The sequence below is a fragment of the Bison bison genome, unplaced genomic scaffold, assembly GCF_000754665.1.
Source record: "Bison bison bison isolate TAMUID 2011002044 unplaced genomic scaffold, Bison_UMD1.0 scf7180017864236, whole genome shotgun sequence".
NCBI classification, from domain to species: Eukaryota; Metazoa; Chordata; class Mammalia; order Artiodactyla; family Bovidae; genus Bison; species Bison bison.
The window spans coordinates 10,065,280-10,083,561 of NW_011494808.1; the positions used below are offsets into that span (position 1 = coordinate 10,065,280).

The 18,282-nt window shown below is 42.1% G+C and overlaps 1 protein-coding gene across 1 annotated transcript in view; it reads left to right on the forward strand.

The window, feature by feature from the left end:
* Positions 1-18,282, forward strand: part of ZNF385D (zinc finger protein 385D) — a 275,444-nt gene that overhangs the window by 252,316 nt on the left and 4,846 nt on the right. Inside the window, exon 5 of the mRNA XM_010846455.1 lies at positions 2,661-2,891. Coding sequence (XP_010844757.1) covers positions 2,661-2,891 — 231 coding nt within the window. The remainder of the gene's footprint in view (positions 1-2,660; positions 2,892-18,282) is intronic.

Consider the following 18,282-nt stretch of genomic DNA (forward strand, 5'->3'; position numbering starts at 1 on the left):
CAGTCAAAAGCTTTAGCATAGTCAGTGAAGCAGAAGTAGATTTTTTTCTGGAAATCTCTTACTTTTTCTACGATACAACGGATGTCAGCAACTTGATGTCTGGATCCTCTGCCTTTTCTAAATCCAGCTTGAACATCTGGAAGTTTGGTTCATGTACTGTTGAAGCCTAGCTTGGAGAATTTTAAGCATTACTTTGCTAGTGTGTGAGATGAGTGCAATTGTGCCGTAGTTTGAACATTCTTCGGCATTGCCTTTCTTTGTGATTGGAATAAAAACTGACCTTTTCCAGTCCTGTGGCCACTGCTGAATTTTCTAAATTTGCTGGATATTGAGTGCCGCACTTTAACAGGGTCATCTTTTAGGATTTGAAATTTTCTGGTATTACCTGATATTTTAATGTTGGTACCTTAGAAGACAAGACTAGTCAGGAAGTGGGCCTTTCCATGTTCAAGGTAATGCATTCTTGTGGCCAAAATTGGTGTTAGCTAATTTTATTTTTCTCTTGCTATGAGAAAAACTGGTGATGGCACTATGATTATTTTTTCTAACATGGTTATAAGATGTTCTCCATGATACTGCAGGGGACCTTAATGGCATTATGGCTGAATAAGTGGTTAAAAGTATATGAAGGGTCAGGGCAAAGGGAAGGTCCAGATAAATTGTTCTATTCAATATCCCTCAGCATCCCCTATAATGGAAAAGAATCCAGAAAAGAATATATTCACATACACACATATATAGTATGTGTGTGTGTGTATACACACACACACAACATGGATATATGTTTAGCTATTATATGCCTACCTATGTGTGTATGTAGACATATAATAGCTAAATATATATACATATATGTATATTGCAGAATCACTTTGTATACACCTGAAACTTTGTAAATCAATTATAGTTCAAATTTTTTAATAAAAATTAATTAATGAAAAACAAACAGCAAGAACCCATTCATCTTCCGACTGGCTAGTGTTTCTGTGCCACATTTGGGAAAGAAGCTGACACCAGCCTTACCCACATTCCCACCTCTCTCTCCAGATCAAAGTGAAAATCCAAGTTCAAAGGCTGGTTGGTAACAGAAATTAACGAGAACTACATTTTATGAGGAAGCCCCTCACTGCAGGTACCACTGTCCTTTATAGCCACTGCCCGCTCCCTTTACCCCGGGTGTTTAGGGCGGCGTTGCATAGTGAGCCCAGCAACCTGTGGGAGGAGAGACAGCTCCAAGAGCAGCTGTGGCTGGAGAGGCTGCCTGGGAATATTCTGAGTAGGAGGTTAAGAGTTAGCCAGCCGGGAGGCAGTGAAAAGGGATATAAAAACAGAAAGCACAGGGCCTGGAGCACATTTGCGATTCATACTGGACTTGGCAGACGTTGCTCACACCATGTTAACCAGCCTATTTGGGTTGGGAGCTGTGTCTACCCAAGTGAAGCTAAGACAAGGTAGGCTCACTTTGGAGGCTGACCTCTCCAGGTTTAGAGTCAGACTTCAGAGCCAGAAGGGTTGTAGGGTTACAGTGCATCAACGCCTTCCTGGTTATCATGCTCTTGAAAGCTGTGACATTAACGTGGTGTGACCAGTCCGTGAATTCCATATGAAGAGTCACCATTGGTGTTTGAATACTTTTGTGTCACACGCTCCCTGAACTCATCCTGGTACAGGGCATATGCTTAATAAATATGCCAGATTAGAATTTGTCTTGTTTGTATATGGATGATTTTTGTATTTGTTGAACATACAGCTTTTTGTAGATAAGGCAAGAATTTTATAAACCTTTGATCTTGACAAAGCGGTGTGACATCAGGGTTCTTTACTTCCCATTTATTTTATACAGGCATGCACAGGATCACAACCAACTTTTTTAAAGGGTCTTGGCTGTGATTTTATTTCATTGTATTTGTTTTTGACTGCTCTGGGTCTTTGTCGCTGCACACGGGCTTTCTCCAGCTCCAGGGAGCGGGGGCTACTCTCTGGATGCAGTCTGTGTGCTTCTCATTGTGGTGGCGTCTCTTGTTCTGGAGCACAGCCTTAGGGCGTACAGGCTTCAGTCACTGCAGGATGCAGGCTCAGCGGTCATGGCACACAGGCTCGGGTGCCCCACGGCACGTCGGATCTTCCCAGACCAGGGATCGAACCAGCATCCTCTGCATTGCAAGGCGGTTTCTCAACCACAGGACCACCAGGGAAGCCCTATTTTACCTATTTTGTTTTAAATTAAAGAAAGAGATGTAGAAGAAAATAGAAAGACAAGTCGTAAAGAGAAATGAACATACCTTAGACGTATTTACTCTCCATTGTATTTTTTAAAGCCATCCTGGGAGACATATACAAAGCACAGTGCACTATAAAGAATATTTAAGTAAGGCCACACATTAACAAGATAACTTTGAGCATGTTTATTTACCTCAAGAAAACATGGTAAAGCCTATTTGTATTTATTTTCAAAAATTGTCCAAATGTGTTCTATCGACAGACCCAACTGTAAGTGTGCGTCTGTGTCACTTCCTCAGGAGATGATTGCCGCGTGGTCGACAGGGGCTCGGAGCTAGTCGCTCTTCTCATTATTACCAGAATGCAATGTCGGGGATGCGTTTTCAAATGGGGAAAGATAATGCACTGTCTTTGCCTTTTCTCCTGTGCTATTTTGACTGCAGATAGTACCACAGGGACACCAGCAATATCAACGACAACTGTGGAAATTCGCAAAAGCAGTGTTATGACAACGGAGATCACCTCTAAAGTGGAGAAGAGCCCCACCACAGCCAGTGGCAACAGCTCCTGTCCTTCCACGGAGACTGAGGAGGAGAAGGCCAAGAGGCTGCTGTACTGTTCCCTCTGCAAGGTTGCTGTCAACTCCGCCTCCCAGCTGGAGGCCCACAACAGTGGTGAGATGCAGCGATTCCTTCTCTGTCTCAACAGCTCTGCAATTATGCTCCTCTGAATAGATGAGGTCTTTGCAGCAGGGGACAGAGGGGTGGCAGAAAACTGGCAATTGTTACACGGAACTCAGTAACCATTAAAAAGTAAGAATGGCAAGCAAAGTGCCATTGGCATGCGGGCAGTGGAGGGTTTCCAGGGCTCCCATGCCGTGCTGTGGATGCGTGTGTGTGTTTTATAAACACAAGGAGAGTCAGTAAAATATAATTCTAAAGCATCAGCTTTGTGTTTATATGATTTCTAGATTGCTATGTTATTTTCATGCATTTGCTTCTAAATGAAATTTTCTAAAGTTGCACCAATAATAGAGTTGCAAAATTGGGTTGCACAATTCCATGCGATTTTGGTTAAAACCTCCTTATTATGGTTTTTATGGTAAATAATGTTGTTTGGGCTAAATTTATTTGAACCGGACAATTAACCTTAAGAAAATGCTTCCTATAGACAGAAGCAAGATAAGACATTTTACCTTATCTTGAGGTAAGATATCTATGTGAAAGATTTTACTTATTCTTTCTGACAACCTAAAGATACTATTCCCCTGCTTTGATTGAGGCTCAGAGAAGACATGTGATCATTTAGGTGATGAGCCATTATTCAAGCCCAGGTCTCTCTAACTTAAACACTAAACTTTAATATAGCAGAACTGAAAATACTGATAAGCCAGTATGGAATCCTCTTTGGATATATTTTGATTCCATCCACTTGCTCTTTCTGTATATCTATGTTTATATATATATATATATTTAAAGATGTTATATATCTCTATATAAGCCTAACTAGATATACATATATACATATATATATATAATACATATATGGAGAGAGAATATATTTATATTGACTTATATAAAGATTTTATCTATTTATTTATTTATGTCCTGCCTGAGATTTTAGCCAGCCCTTTGGCCCAAGACCAGCTTTTCTCTGAAAGACTGGGGTCATTGCCAGGTCTCTGTCAGCCGTTACAGTAGGACAAGAATCATTTGTGAATCTTACCCTGAGTTAATAGTGCAGCTGTGCACCGATGGAGTCTTTGACCAATCACTGCTGCCCAAGTAACATTCCAGTATTGACCTCAAGCCTCTAAGGGTGTAATTGCAGGTGGGGGACAATTCCTTCCACGCACACACGCCCCTCCTGCAGGCGGCATGAGTCGTAGTCAGGGAGAGTTCAGGAGGGCAGGGACTGGGACACGCAGAAGAGCATCTGGCCCCAAGTCGGAATCTAAGCCTTCAGATTTCCCCCTCTTTCCTCCTGCAAAGACGTGCTTCCTGGGTGCATGGTCATGGAAGAGAGTGGATATCATTGGATGTCCATTCAGTGCTCGAGAATTCTTGGTCATTCCCCATCATGACAGAGAAACATTCATTTTGAGGGGAGGCCCATTTTGATAGATAAACAAACCATACCCTTGGAGGCTGCAGTTAATTTATTAAGAATTTGGATGTCCTTCCTGAATTCTGATCAGAGATGTCTCATTAAGAACAAAGAAGGAATGACTTATTTGATTTAAGAGCAAAGAAGGAATGACTAATTTGATTTTATCACATCAGGTCAGCATTTTCCATATTCCAGTTCTATGGTCATTTATGGTTTGTGTGTCAGAATTGCATTTGGAGCCTTAAATATGTATGTATTTTATATGTATAAATATATATTCGTATACTTTGTATGGATAGAAAAGTATATATCTTTATATATAAATAAATTTATATGTAAGTATATTTAAATATATATGCATTTATGCTTATTTAAATATATTTCTGTATGTATTAATATATATACACCCAGGGATTCTGATTTATTGTATATCCTATTGCTGCTGCTGCTGTTTAGTTGTCCAGTCATGTCTTGACTCTTTGCAGCCCTATGGACTGTATAGCTCACCAGGTTTCTCTATCCATGAAGTTCTCTAAGCAAGAATACTGGAGTGGGTTGCCATGCCCTCCTCCAGCGGATCTTCCTGAGTCAGGGACTGGACATGGGATTCTTTACCACTTAACCACCTGGAAGGTCCATATATCCTACAAATATATCCTATTATATATCCTAAATATATTTCCTACATCCAGGGATTTTGATTTGTTATATAGCCAGGGCCTGGGAAGCTATAGTGTTTGGGAAAAGAAAAAAAAAAAGCAAAACTGTTGCCAGGTGTTTTGCAGGCAGAGCTGAGAACTAGCGTAACCTTCTCACCTGGAGGCTTAGGAGGTGATGGGTTGTCACCCTGACTTGAGCCCCTTTCTAGGCGTGTCCCCTCTGAGGTTTCAGCCCAGGGGGACACCGTGACCCCCACGTCTCTTCCCTGTAAGGTGTTTTTCTCTCCGCGTCAGACATCTCCCCGCGGGTTACGCCGAGCGGAAACCCGCGGGGGCACTGTAGACGGCGAGGCCGGACGCACGCCCCTGTCCTGTCCGGGGTGGGAGTGGTCCTCGGCGGCCTCACCATAAGATCGTTGAGCTGGGTTCTCGTTTGGGGCCACCAGAAGCAGGCGCGGAGACAGCGGTGTGAGGGTCCCTGGGCTTTGGGGGGTTATCGCGGTGGGAGAAGGAGACAGGAAGCGAAGGCCCCCAGGACAGGCCGCGTCACCTCGCCAGCCGCTGACGAGGGCCAAAGGAGCTCACCTGCACAGACAGAGCGCCTGGCCCGTCCCTCACAGGCCGGACCTGCGAGGGGCCACACAGAGCAGCAGAACTGAGTCTCCTCAAGTTTGGGGCATAGTTGTTTACAATGCTGTGTCCGCTTCTGCTGCACAGCAAAGTGAACCAGCCACCTGTATACACGGGTCCCCGCCCTCGTGAGCCCCGCCCCACGGCCTCCAAGCGCCACCCCTGCAGGCCATGGAGCGCTGAGCTGAGCTCCTGTGCTGTGTAACGGCCTCCCACGAGCTGTGTGACACGATAGTGTGCGTGTGTCAGCCCCAGGCTCCCATTCACCCCTCCTCCCCGCTTCCCACGCGCACGTCCTCTCTGCGTCTGCAAGTCTACTCCTGCCCTGCAGATTCGCTCATCAGCATCACCGTTCCAGACTCCACATATATGCATTAATATACTGTTTTCCCCTCTTTCTGACTTACTTCACTCTGTGTGACAGATTCTCCGTCCATCCACCTTTATGATCACATTGCTCTCCTTGTCCATTTACAATCTGTTGTTTACATTAAGAAAGGTCGTACTACAGGCGCATGAATTCCAGCCTTTGTGAGCTCAGAGGATTTTGAACTGCTCTGAAATGACTAGTGAAACTGAAGCTTGTAGTCGGATTTGTGTGTTTCTGGGGATGGCTGCATAGTAGAGAGTTCGACAGATGGAGCAGATGGTTTGCTAATTTAATAAATACTAGATCTCATCAGAACTACATCCATTGTTTAGAATATAGACCAGTAAAATGGTTGTCAGAGAGGATTCTGCACACTGACACTATTTAGAGTTGTCGGTCCATGATGCTAATGGAAAGCAGGACCCGTTTGATAGCAAGCAGTCCGCTGAATCCCTGTTTTCTAGTTCTCTTAAAGGACCATCTTGCCAGCTGCACTCAGAGCAGACCACAATCATGCCCACCACTGCTTCCATCAATAGATCTTTAAAAGACTTCTCCAATTTCTTCTTAGATCCGGATTTTATTAATAGGAAAACACCGATAAAGACTTGGCTGTGTTTTTCAGGGAACCAGGTTTGAATATCAGTTGTCATCGGAAGCAATCCGGCTGCAGAATGGGGAGATGTGTCTTTTGCATTTGCATTGTAATTCTAAGAGTTTTCTTTTTCATCCCTTTGGAAACATGTCGTAGACATGACCTAAGGCCTGTGACACTGAGTGGAGAGTTATGCACTTATGGGCTGTTTACGGGAAGTCAACCACCTTCAAGACATGTTTTACTGTTAATCTTGGAAAACGCATTCTTCTTTTTAAAATTTTATTGGAGAATAGGTGATTTGCAATGTTGTATTAGTTTCATATGTACGACAAAGTGATTCGGTTATACGTATATTCGTTCTTCTTCAGATTCTTTTTCCATATAGGTTATTATAGATATTGAGTGGGCTTCCTTGGTGGCTCAGACAAAAGAATTTACCTGCAATAAGGAGACCTGGGTTCGATCCCTGGGTTGGGAAGATCCCCTGGAGAAGGGAATGGCTACCCACTCCAGTATTCTTGCCTGGAGAATTCCATGGACAGAGGAGCCTGGCAAATTACAGTCCATGGGGTCACAAAGAGTCAAACATGACTGAGTGACTAACATACACACACAGAATATTGAGTAGAGTTCCTTGTGCTGTAACATAGGTCCCTGCTGTTTTCCTGCTCTAATCACAGCCTCCTGATTTGCGCCCCGCCCCTCCGCTCTTGTTTCCCCTTTGGTGACTGTACATTTCTTTTTGAAGTCTGTGAGTCTGTTTCTGTTTTGTAAATACGTTCATCTGTATTATTTTTTAAGATTCCACATATAAGTGATATCATGTATTTCTTTATCTGTCTGGCTCACATCACTTAGTATTATAATTAATTTCTAGGGACGTCTATGTTGCTGCAAATGGCATTATTCAGTCTTTTTTTTGGCTGAGCAGTTCTCCATTGCGTATGGGCATTACTCGTCTTCATCTACTCATCTGTTGATGGGCATTTAGGCTAGTTTCCACATTTTGGCTGGAAAATGGATTCTTAATCATAAATATTGGGAAAACAATTTCCATCAAATACTGCCTTTGTTACAGCTTAATGGAATAGACTAGAGTGAACTAGAAGTGATCAGATTTAATTTTTACCTCAAATCTGCAGAGAACTTTTCTACGTGAACCTTGGCAAGGCAATTGTCTTTGGGGCCCTTTCTCTCTCTTTCTGTCTCTGTTCATCTCTCTCTCTCTCTCTCTCATGGAGTTAAGAGGCCATATGCACCTTGTGAGGATGAAATATTATGACATGATTATTAGCAGAATCACAGCAGCTGCTGTCTGCTCAGTTGCTCAGTCGTGTCTGACTCTTTGTGGCCCCATGGACTGTAGCCCTCCAGGCTCCTCTTTCCATGGAAGCTTCCAGGCAAGAATAGGGATTGGGATGTCATTTCCTATTCCAGGAGATCCTCCCAACACAGGGATGGAACCCGCATCTCTTGTGTCTCAGGCATGGCAGGCAAGTTCTTTACAACTGAGTTGCCTGGGAAGCCCCAGCTGGGTTGCTGTGTTATTTCGTGTGCTTTCTGTTTTTATTTTTCACTACAGTATAACCATTCAAAGTTAGTTATTTTTTTGGAATAGTACTGGAATATAGGATTTCTTTCTTTCTTTCTTTTTTTTTTTTAATTTGGGAGGAAAAGCAGTTCTCCTGAACTTGCTAGCATGATTCAAAAAACTCTAAGAATGCTTGCAACACCGTAAGAGGATATACTCTTTATAAGAGACCTTGAAGTCTCCTCTTATTTTTATGTTATGGACACAGATATTATAAAAAGATATGTTTTGTCTCTTTCTTTACAGAAATTCCCCCCAAACATCCTGCTAGGTAATGCTTTGCTTAGCCAATTTTAATGAGTTTCTGTATATAATTGAAAAAAAAATCCTTTGAAATTTTATAAGCAGACTCATTACTAATTTGGCAGATTTTTCTGGTGATGACTTAAAGTGGTAACATTTGATCATTTTCACTAAGCACATTCCAGCTTTTTTGTGCCTACACAGAGCTTATTTTCCCTCACTAAGTTTTAATATAGAGAAAAGTCACTTTATCGAAAGACAGACTTGACTAAATTTTAAAATGCTTAGAGATTTCTAAATTTTTGCTTAAACATGAAAACAATGTTAAGAAGAAGAAAGAGAAGATTGACTAAAATTTATTGAGCATGTGGGTATGCCAGAAATAATACCTTAAGATAAAAAATGCATCTCCTGCAACACTTCAGTACATTGAAACCTCACAGCTAGTAGAGACAAACTCTGGCTTATACCATCTCAGAACCTGAGCTCATAACTCTCTTTATGAATATGTGTTTGTTGATCTTTATTAATACCCAGTACTTTGCTAATCTTCACTGATTGACTGCCATGCATTGGGTCCTTAGAATGAAAATTTGAGCAAAATCCAGGAGTTGCCTTCAAGAAGCCCAGGTCCAGTTTGTGCCTCTGTTCAGGAAGAGACTGTGTAAAGACTTGTTTCCTCTATAGAGATTTGTCATTTCATGTTTCAAGTGAAGAACTCATTTAAGCCAGTCAGTGGTAGTCCAAGTTCATGGCCTTGTTATTATTAAGGCCCAGAGATATCTATCACATCTCTTCAAGATCTTCTGGGATGATGATAAGACTTCAGTTAGATGGAAAAAACAGATGGAGACTCTTCTATCACATGACTGCTGTCATGCCTTCTTTAAACTTTCTACAAATGATTAAAAAAAGACAGCTCAGCCACATAGCCGCTGTGTTACACATGCTCATGCAGGACATGCTTGAGTACAAGAGCTGTACTATCTAATGTGGTAACCACTAGCCTTAGATGATGATTTAAATCGAAATCAATCACCAATTCAGTAGCAGTAGCCTCATATCAAGTGCTGAAGAGTGTGACTAAAGGCCATCATATTGGTGCCTACAGATCAAGACCATTCCCATCACCCCAGAAGTTTCTATCAGAGAGTGGACTGGAGCCACAATTCTTTTTTTCAAAATATCTTTTGACCTATAGTAGATTTACAACGCTGTGTTAGTTTCAAGTGTACAGCAAAGTGAATCCATTATACATGACACACATCTACTCTTTTTGTTGTTGTTCAGTCACCCACTCATGTCCAACTCTTTGAGACCCATGGACTGCAGCATACCAGGCCTCCGGTCCTTCACAATCTCCCAGAGTTTGCCCAAGTTCATGTTCATTGCATTGGTGATGCTGTCCAACCATCTCATCCTCTGACACCCTCTTCTCCTGCCCTCAATCCTTCCCAGCATCAGGGTCTTTTCCAAAAAGTCATCTGTTCACATAAGATGACCAAAATACTATAGCTTCAGCTTCAGCATCAGTCCTTCCAGTGAATATTCAGGGTTGATCTCCCTTAAGATTGACTGGTTTGATCTCCTTGTTGTCCAAAGGACTCTCAGGAGTCTCCTCCAGCACCACAGTTCAAAGGCATAAATTCTTTGGTGCTCTGCCTTCTTTACTGTCCAGCTTTCACACCGCACATGACCACTGGGAAGACCACAGCCTTGACTATACGAACCTTTGTCAGCAGAGTAATGTCTCTCCTTTTCAACACACTGTCTAGGTTTGTCATAGCTTTCCTGCTAAGAAGCAAACATCTGATTTCACGGCTGCCGTCACCGTCTACAGTGATTCTGAGCCCAAGGAGAGGAGCTCTGTCACTGCTTCCACATTTCCCCCTTCTACTTGCCAAGAAGTGATGGGGCTGATGCCATGATCTTAGACTTTTTATTTAGTCTTAAACCAGCTCTTTCACTCTCCTCCTTCATCTTCATCAAGAAGCTCTCTAGTTCCTCTTCTCTTTCTGTCATTAGAGTGGTATCATCTGCACATCTGAGGTTGTTGATGTTTCTCCCGCCTATCTTGATTCCAGCTTGTCACTCATCCAGCCCAGCATTTCTCATGATGTGCTCAGTGTGTAGATTAAACAGACAGGATGACAGCAGAAAGCCCTGTCATACTCCTTTCTCAATCTTCAACCAATCAATTGTTCTCTGCAGGGTTCTAACTGTTCCTTCTTGACCCGCATACAGGTTTCTCAGGAGACAGGAAAGATGGTCTGGTATTCCCATCTCTGTAAGAGCTTTCCACAGTTTGTCATGATCCCCACAGTCAAAGGCTTTAGCATAGTCAGTTAAAGAGAGATACATGTTTTCCTGAAGTCCCCTTGCTTTCTCTATCATCCAGCAGATGTTGACAATTTGATCTCTGGTTCCTCTTCCTTTTCTAAATCCAGCTTGGACATCTGGAAGTTCTTGGTTTGCATAGTGCTGAAGCCTAGCATGCAGGATTTTAAGCATAACCTTCCCAGCATGGGTGATAAGTGCAGTTGTCCAATGCTTAGCACATTCTTTGTTACCACCCTTCTTGGGAATTGGGATGAGGATATGACCTTTTCCAGTCCTGTGGCCGCTGCTGAGTCTTCCAGATTTGCTGACATAATGAATGCAAAACCTTGATGGCAGCATCATTAGGGATTTGAATAGTTCTGCTGGAATTTTTTAGATTCTTACAATTCTTAAATAATGTACGTTGGAAATTGCAATATGGGTGATTTGGAATATATTATCTAACCAAAGAATTTTATGTAGCTGTCAACATTCAGAGTTTAGTTATTTCATGTTTAGTGACTTCTCATGCATAAACAGCTAGAATAAGTGATCTCAGTGTTGTGTCAAGAGGACTTTTCTTACTGTGTACTTTTACATGCCATTTCTTTTAAGAGTGGTTTCATGCTCAGGCCAAACAGAATCTTCTGTTCAGTTCAGTCGCTCAGGTGAGTCCAACTCTTTGCAACCCCATGGACTGCGGCATGCCAGGCCTCCATGTCTGTCACCAACTCCCGGAGCTTACTCAAACTCATGTTCACTGAGTAGGTGATGCCATCCAACCATCTGATCTTCTGTCATTCCTTTCTCTTCCTGCCCTCGATCTTTCCCAGCATCAAGGCCTTTTCCAGTGAGTTGGCTCTTCACATTGGGTGGCCAAAGTATTGGCACGTCAGCTTCAGCATCAGTCCTTCCAACTTGCCATTTGGAGGAATAAAAACAGAGAGAGGATGTGGAGGCTATTGGTGCCAGTTGCACAGTTCAGGTGTAGAGAGTCAAGATAACTTTTTTCCCCTTCGGACACACAAAAGTTGGACCATCGTGCCATTATATTGAATGTTATAGATAAACACCTCAAAAAGCTCTTTGTTGTTTGTATGGATACTGGCCACTTTCCTGCTCACATATCTATAATCTGGATCATCTGAACTGGTCAGTGAGAAAGTAACTAAATGATCTCTGGCTATCACCTGGGTTTGCTGACATCTGTGCTATGTTGAGTCGCTTCAGTCATGTCTGACTCTTTTTGACCCCATGAATGGTAGCCCGCCAGGCTTCTCTGTACATGGAATTCTCCAGGCAAGAATCCTGGAGTGGCTTCCATACCCTTATCCAGGGCATCTTTCCCACCCAGTCTAGTCTGATGCTATTAAACCTCATCTCATGGGCATTCTGGAGAATTGAACTTTAAGGTATTGAAATTTATTTTATAGAAGGGCAAGTTTTGCAAGGTACATTGCCCTTCAAATGAATCCTCTGAAACTCCCTTTGTACTGTTTAGACAGTTAATTTGTCAGCTTGAATCGAGACTTAAAAATAGTCATATTTTGTCCCTAGAACACCCCTTATGAAAATCTATCATAAGGAAACAACCTTAGGATGGATTTTAAAAGATTAATGAGTAGGATAATTATATAGGGAAAGAGGAAAATAATACAAATATCTAATATTAGACAAGTGGTTAAATATATAGCATTCATGTATTGTAAGCCTATGCTGTCATTAAAAATCATGTACATTTTTTAAAGTATGTATAATTCCAAGGAAAGTTCTATACAGAATTATTTTGTTATCCAAATGTTTTAAATGCACATATACAAGTAGGAAATAAAAGACTGGCACATGATGACCACCATTAAAATTCTGATATGTCTCTGTGGAAAAATTCTTAAAGAGATGGGAATAACAGACCACCTGACCTGCCTGTTGAGAAACCTATATGCAGGTCAGGAAGCAACAGTTAGAACTGGACATGGAACAACAGACTGGTTCCAAATAGGAAAAGGAGTACGTCAAGGCTGTATATTGTCACCCAGCTTATTCAACTTATATGCAGAATACATCATAAGTAATGTTGGGCTGGATGAAGCACAAGCTGGAATCAAGACTGCTGGGAGAAATATCAATAACCTCAGATATGCAGATGACACCACCCTTGTGGCAGAAAGTGAAGAAGAACTAAAGAGCCTCTTGATGAAAGTGAAAGAGGAGAGGGAAAAAGTTAGCTTAAAACTCAACATTCAGAAAACCAAGATCATGGCATGTGGTCACATTACTTCACAGGAAACAGATGCGGAAACAATGGAAACAGTGAGAGACTTTATTTTTGAGGGCTCCAAAATCCCTGCAGATGGTGACCACAGCCATGAAATTAAAAGATACTTTCTCCTTGGAAGAAGAGCTATGACCAACCTAGACAGCATATTAAAAAAGCAGAGACATTTCTTTACCAACAAAGGTCCGTCTAGTCAAAGCTATGGTCTTTCCAGTAGTCATGTAAGGATGTGAGAGTTCGACAGTGAAGAAAGCTGAGAGGGGAAGAATTGATGCTTTTGGACTGTGGTGTTGGAGAAGACTCTTGAGAGAGCTTTGGACTGCTAGGAGATCCAACCAGTCCATCCTAAAGGAAATCAGTCCTGAACATTCATTGGAAGTACTGATGCTGAAGCTGAAACTCCAATATTTTGGCCACCTGATGCAAAGAACTGACTCAATGGAAGAGACCCTGATGCTGGGAAAGACTGAGGGCAGGAGGAGAAGGGGACGACAGTGAATGAGATGGTTGGATGGCATCACTGACTCGACGGACATGCATCTGAGTAAACTCCAGGAGTTGGTGATGGACAGGGAGGCCTGTTGTGCTTTAGTCCATGGGATCGCAAAAAGTTGGACACGACTGGGCAATTGAACTGAACTATGACTACCTCTCCTTGGAGGAACTGTAAGTTATTTTTTTTTTTTCCATTTTAAAGAAGTTTCCCCAGTTTCCCTGATGACCTAATGGATGACTGATTTAATTTTAGAAAGCCATTCAGTTTTCTTGCTCACCTCCCTTTTCTTTACACAAGTTACCTAACTTAAGTGCCATCTAGGGGCTTCCCTGGTGGTCCAGTGATTAAGAATCTGCCTGCCAATGCAAGGGACATGGGTTCATCCCTGGTCCCTGAACTAATATCCCACATGCTGAGGTGCAGCTAAGCCCATGCTCCACAACTACCTCCCATGCTCTAGAGCCTGAGCTCCTGGGGAAGAGAGGCTACACGATGAGAAGCCTACAGACCACATGGCTAGAGAGGAGCCCCCAGTGGCTGCAACTAGAGAAAACCCCACACACAGCAGCTAAGACCCAGTGCAGCCACAAATGAATGCATTAAATTCAAATAAAGAGCCATCTGGAAAATGGAATTGGTAAAGACGATGGGGGAGTAAAGGGAAAGCTAGCCTCCATTCACTCCACACCACTTATTACTTTGATTTTTGCAGATAAAATATCTTGATCCAAGGCAATCAAAAACAAACAAAGAAAATTAGTATTTCTAGGAGCATTATGACTTGCTGGATCTAAACTCTGGTTGGAGAATGATTTTGCATTTCAGGAAACATGGAAGCTTCAAATGAAGGTCATTGTCAGCGCCAGCCTTTTAAAAGTGGTGGGAAGAAAACAGCCCATTGAAAGTACAGAAGCAGCTTTTCGAGGGCCCTGCTGTGCAGTCACAAGGAAAGGCACCAGCCTGGCAGGATATTTACACATGGATGCAATCAGAGGTGATCAAACCGGCCATCACAAAACCACTGCTGTTCATATAGCATCCTGGTTCCGGATCCTCTGCTGAGCAGAAAGGCATATTACAGGGGAAGAAGGAGAATGAAAGACTCAAATTAAAATCCGAGTTTAGAAAAGACAGCATTAACAACATAGAGAAGTTAAAGGTGGTGAGAGATTCCTGTGGAACTGGAATGCAGCTGACTCAGACAGCCTTAGTGGATTTCTGACTAAATCCCATAGTTCAAGGAACTTATTTAGAAATCCACCTTCTACCCATAAGTAACTTCAAGTAGTGTTTGCTTTGTGAACCAGGCAATTAACTTAACCTTTCTTAGTCCCAGTTTATCTCTAAAATGGGCATAATATTGTCACCTATCTCATACCACAGCTAGGAGCAGGTGGGTAATTTAGCACAATAGGTGCAATGCTGGAAAATAAAATAAGCACAAATCCTCCCAGTAATCACTATTTTTAGATTATTCATGCACATTTGAGCTCTCAAAAAAAGGTAAATGCTTGAGAAATAAGAGTACGTGTTTTCTTAATTGTAGCTGTACTTGGAGCAAATATAGCTACCCTGACAGGCTACTGAAGCTTTCAGCTCTTTTAAAACTATCTAATAGCAATTTAATTATGACTGACAATCTGCTCCTAGCACAGGAGGTTACGCTGTACAAAAGTTCCACTCTGCTAGACGATGACTGCTAACCCCAGAGTCAAAGCTATTAGCTGGAGTTTTTCACCCAATCTTGGCATGATTTTAAACATGTGTCTGGTGTGTGTGTGTGTGTGTGTGTGTTTGCTTGCATCCATGTAAGGCGTGCATGAGTGGATATACTTAATTTTCCTATCTTTAGTAGCTTCTGGGGAGGGACTGCACTGAAACAATAATGCTAATGATGCAGTGATTTTTCTGCGAGGTTGGCATTTCTCCAGTGTTCACATACCTTCTGTTCACATCTCTTCTTCTAGGGTCAGATATAGGCGAGTCCGAAGATATTAAGGAGAACATTTTGTTTTCTGAATCTTTACCTACTGTTGCTAAGATCTTTACCTACCTTTGCTCACCCCCTACTACTGGGGCCAAGTCTTTAATCCCTTCTCCTCTTCCTAATCCACCTGACACTCAATCTTGAGTCACATTACCCAGGCCAGACTTTTTTTATCATCCTCCCAAGCAAAATAAAGTAATTCTATCTTCACATAGGTAGAAACAGCTTTTTGATTCATTTTAGTTGCCACTATCAAACACCAGCTCAAACAGGAGACATTAACCATAGTGAGTTGAGGGGCCTTCAGGAAAGTCAGGATGAGAATTCTTTTAATACTTACTTATTTGGCTGTGCCGAGTCTTGGTTGCAGCACACAGGAGCCTCACTGCATCATGAGGGATCTTTCGTTGTGGCCTCGGACTCTCCAGTTGTGGCATGGAGGCCTAGTTGATCTGTGCAGTTCCCCAAACACGGATGGAACCCTCATCCCCTGCATTGGAAAGTGGATTCTTAATCACTGGACCACCAGATGCTTTTGAACTGTGGTGTTGGAGAAGACTCTTAAGAGTCCCTTGGGCAGCAAGAGATCCAACCAGTCCATCCTAAAGGAAATCAGTCCTGGGTGTTCATTGGAAGGACTGATGCTGAAGCTGAAACTCCAATACTTTGGTGACCTGATATGAAGAACTGACTCATTGGAAAAGACCCTGATGCTGGGAAAGATTGAAGGCAGGAGGAGAAGGGGACGACAGTGAATGAGATGGTTGGATGGCATCACTGACATGTTGGACATGAGTTTGAGCAAGGTCTGGGAGTTGGTGATGGACAGGGAGGGCTGTTGTGCTGCAGTCCATGGGGTCGCAAAGAATCAGACATGACTGAGTGACTGAACTGAACTGAACTGAACCAGAGAAGTGTCCAGGATGAGAATTTTCTCCTACTCACTGCTGCTTAGACATTCCTAAGCCACACGGGCCCTGGGAATGCTCCATCAGTTTGACTGAATAAGCTGCATGGAAAAAAAAATTTTTTTTAATAAAATCATCTGTTTGGATATAGAACGTTGGATAATCATCTGCTCACATAGTGACACAAAAGCTTCTGATCTGTATGAAGATTGCATACATGAAAGCTTGGCAAAATGATGCACACGTGTGTGCATATAGACACGTCCATTCATTCATTATGTGCGTATATACGCATGCATTGCTCCCCCTTACTCTCATTTATGGTTCTTCTTACAAAGTCGGAAGCGTCGGGTCATTAGACCACAGGGCCGGGTCGAGAACAAGCCCAGGACAGCCTCACCCGCACCACCATGGACAGGTGCCCTAGCTCCGTATTTTAGCTGTTCCGGTTTTTTCCCAACATGTTGACTCTTTTCTCTCTCCTTACTATGTTGATATATGAATATTGTCATTGTTGTGCCTAAGGATAGAGGTTCAAAGTGAGGGATCTAAGTTGTAAAAATATGCATTTTTTTTAATACTGGACTCAGTAAAGTTATCATTTTGCAAGAGAGAAACATATGGCTATAAACCTGTTCCATGTATTCATTGCCTCTTATCGAAGACATTGGTGACTGGCTCCAAGCTGAAAGCCCTCAACATCTTTCTTTGTTGATGTTGAATGGTTCTGAGAAGCTGATTCAAGAACAAGAAGTTAAGAATCTCTTTTTTTCTGTGTTTCCAGAACTGATAAGTGAAAGTGAAAGTCGCTCAGTCGTGTCCAACTCTTTGCAACCCAATGGACTATACAGTCCATGGAATTCTCCAGGCTAGAATACTGGAGTGGGTAGCCTTTCCCTTCTCCAGGGAATCTTCCCAACCCAGGGATCAAACACATGTCATAAAGACAAGTAAGATGATAAAACCTCTAAAACATAATTTAAAAAACCCAGAATGGCAGGAAGAATATAAATGATGACAAAAGAAAATTTCAGAGCAAAAACACATGGCTAAACAAGAAAAGTAAAGAATATTTATCAACTCCAAGAAGGAAATTGTGAAGAAAAATTTTGAGAACACTGCCATCCTGAATTTTAGTGTTTAAAAAAAAAAAGCAAATGTCGATGAGTAGAGTAACATTAGTTATGTGGGATGGGCAAATGTGGTTGGTGTAATAAAAAAGAATTTCTTAGAGTGTACCCACCTAGCCAGTGAAACCCCTTTTATAGTAATTTTTTTTTAACATTTGAAATTTAATAGCCAATCAATGTGAATTTTGCTATTCTAACAGGACCTTTTTTTTCCAGAGTCATTAAGATCTCTATACTGTTATGTTCCTTCTTTGAGCCTAAACTACACAGTGAGGAAAGCTTGTGTGTACTCCACTCAGAAAGTGGGTATTTAATTAGTGCCACCTCTGTAAGCACACCCTGTTTAAGCTGATTACATTTGTTACACCTCATCTCCAACTAAACCTGTAGCAACTAAGTCACCCTTCCTCATCAGGTATCATTCATGTCTCATCAGCACCAAGAGGAAGCCACACCTATTTAACGTCATCTCAGGACTTTGCGTTTACTCCTGTACTGATGATGGTGCTTGTTTGTTACCCGGGACATAGAAGCATGCGCAATAAGTCATGTTAACACGCGGCCGTCAGAGCACATGGTTGTGGTTTTCTGCGTCATGAGTGTGTTTGAAGCAGAACCCCCGGAAGCCCTGCACTCAGACTCAGCATCACACCACGTGGTGTTGCCGCATCGTGTCTTGGAGGCAATTACTAGCTAAGAGTTCTCTCCTCTTTTTCTCTCTCTTTTTTTTTTTTTTTTAACATTTTTGGC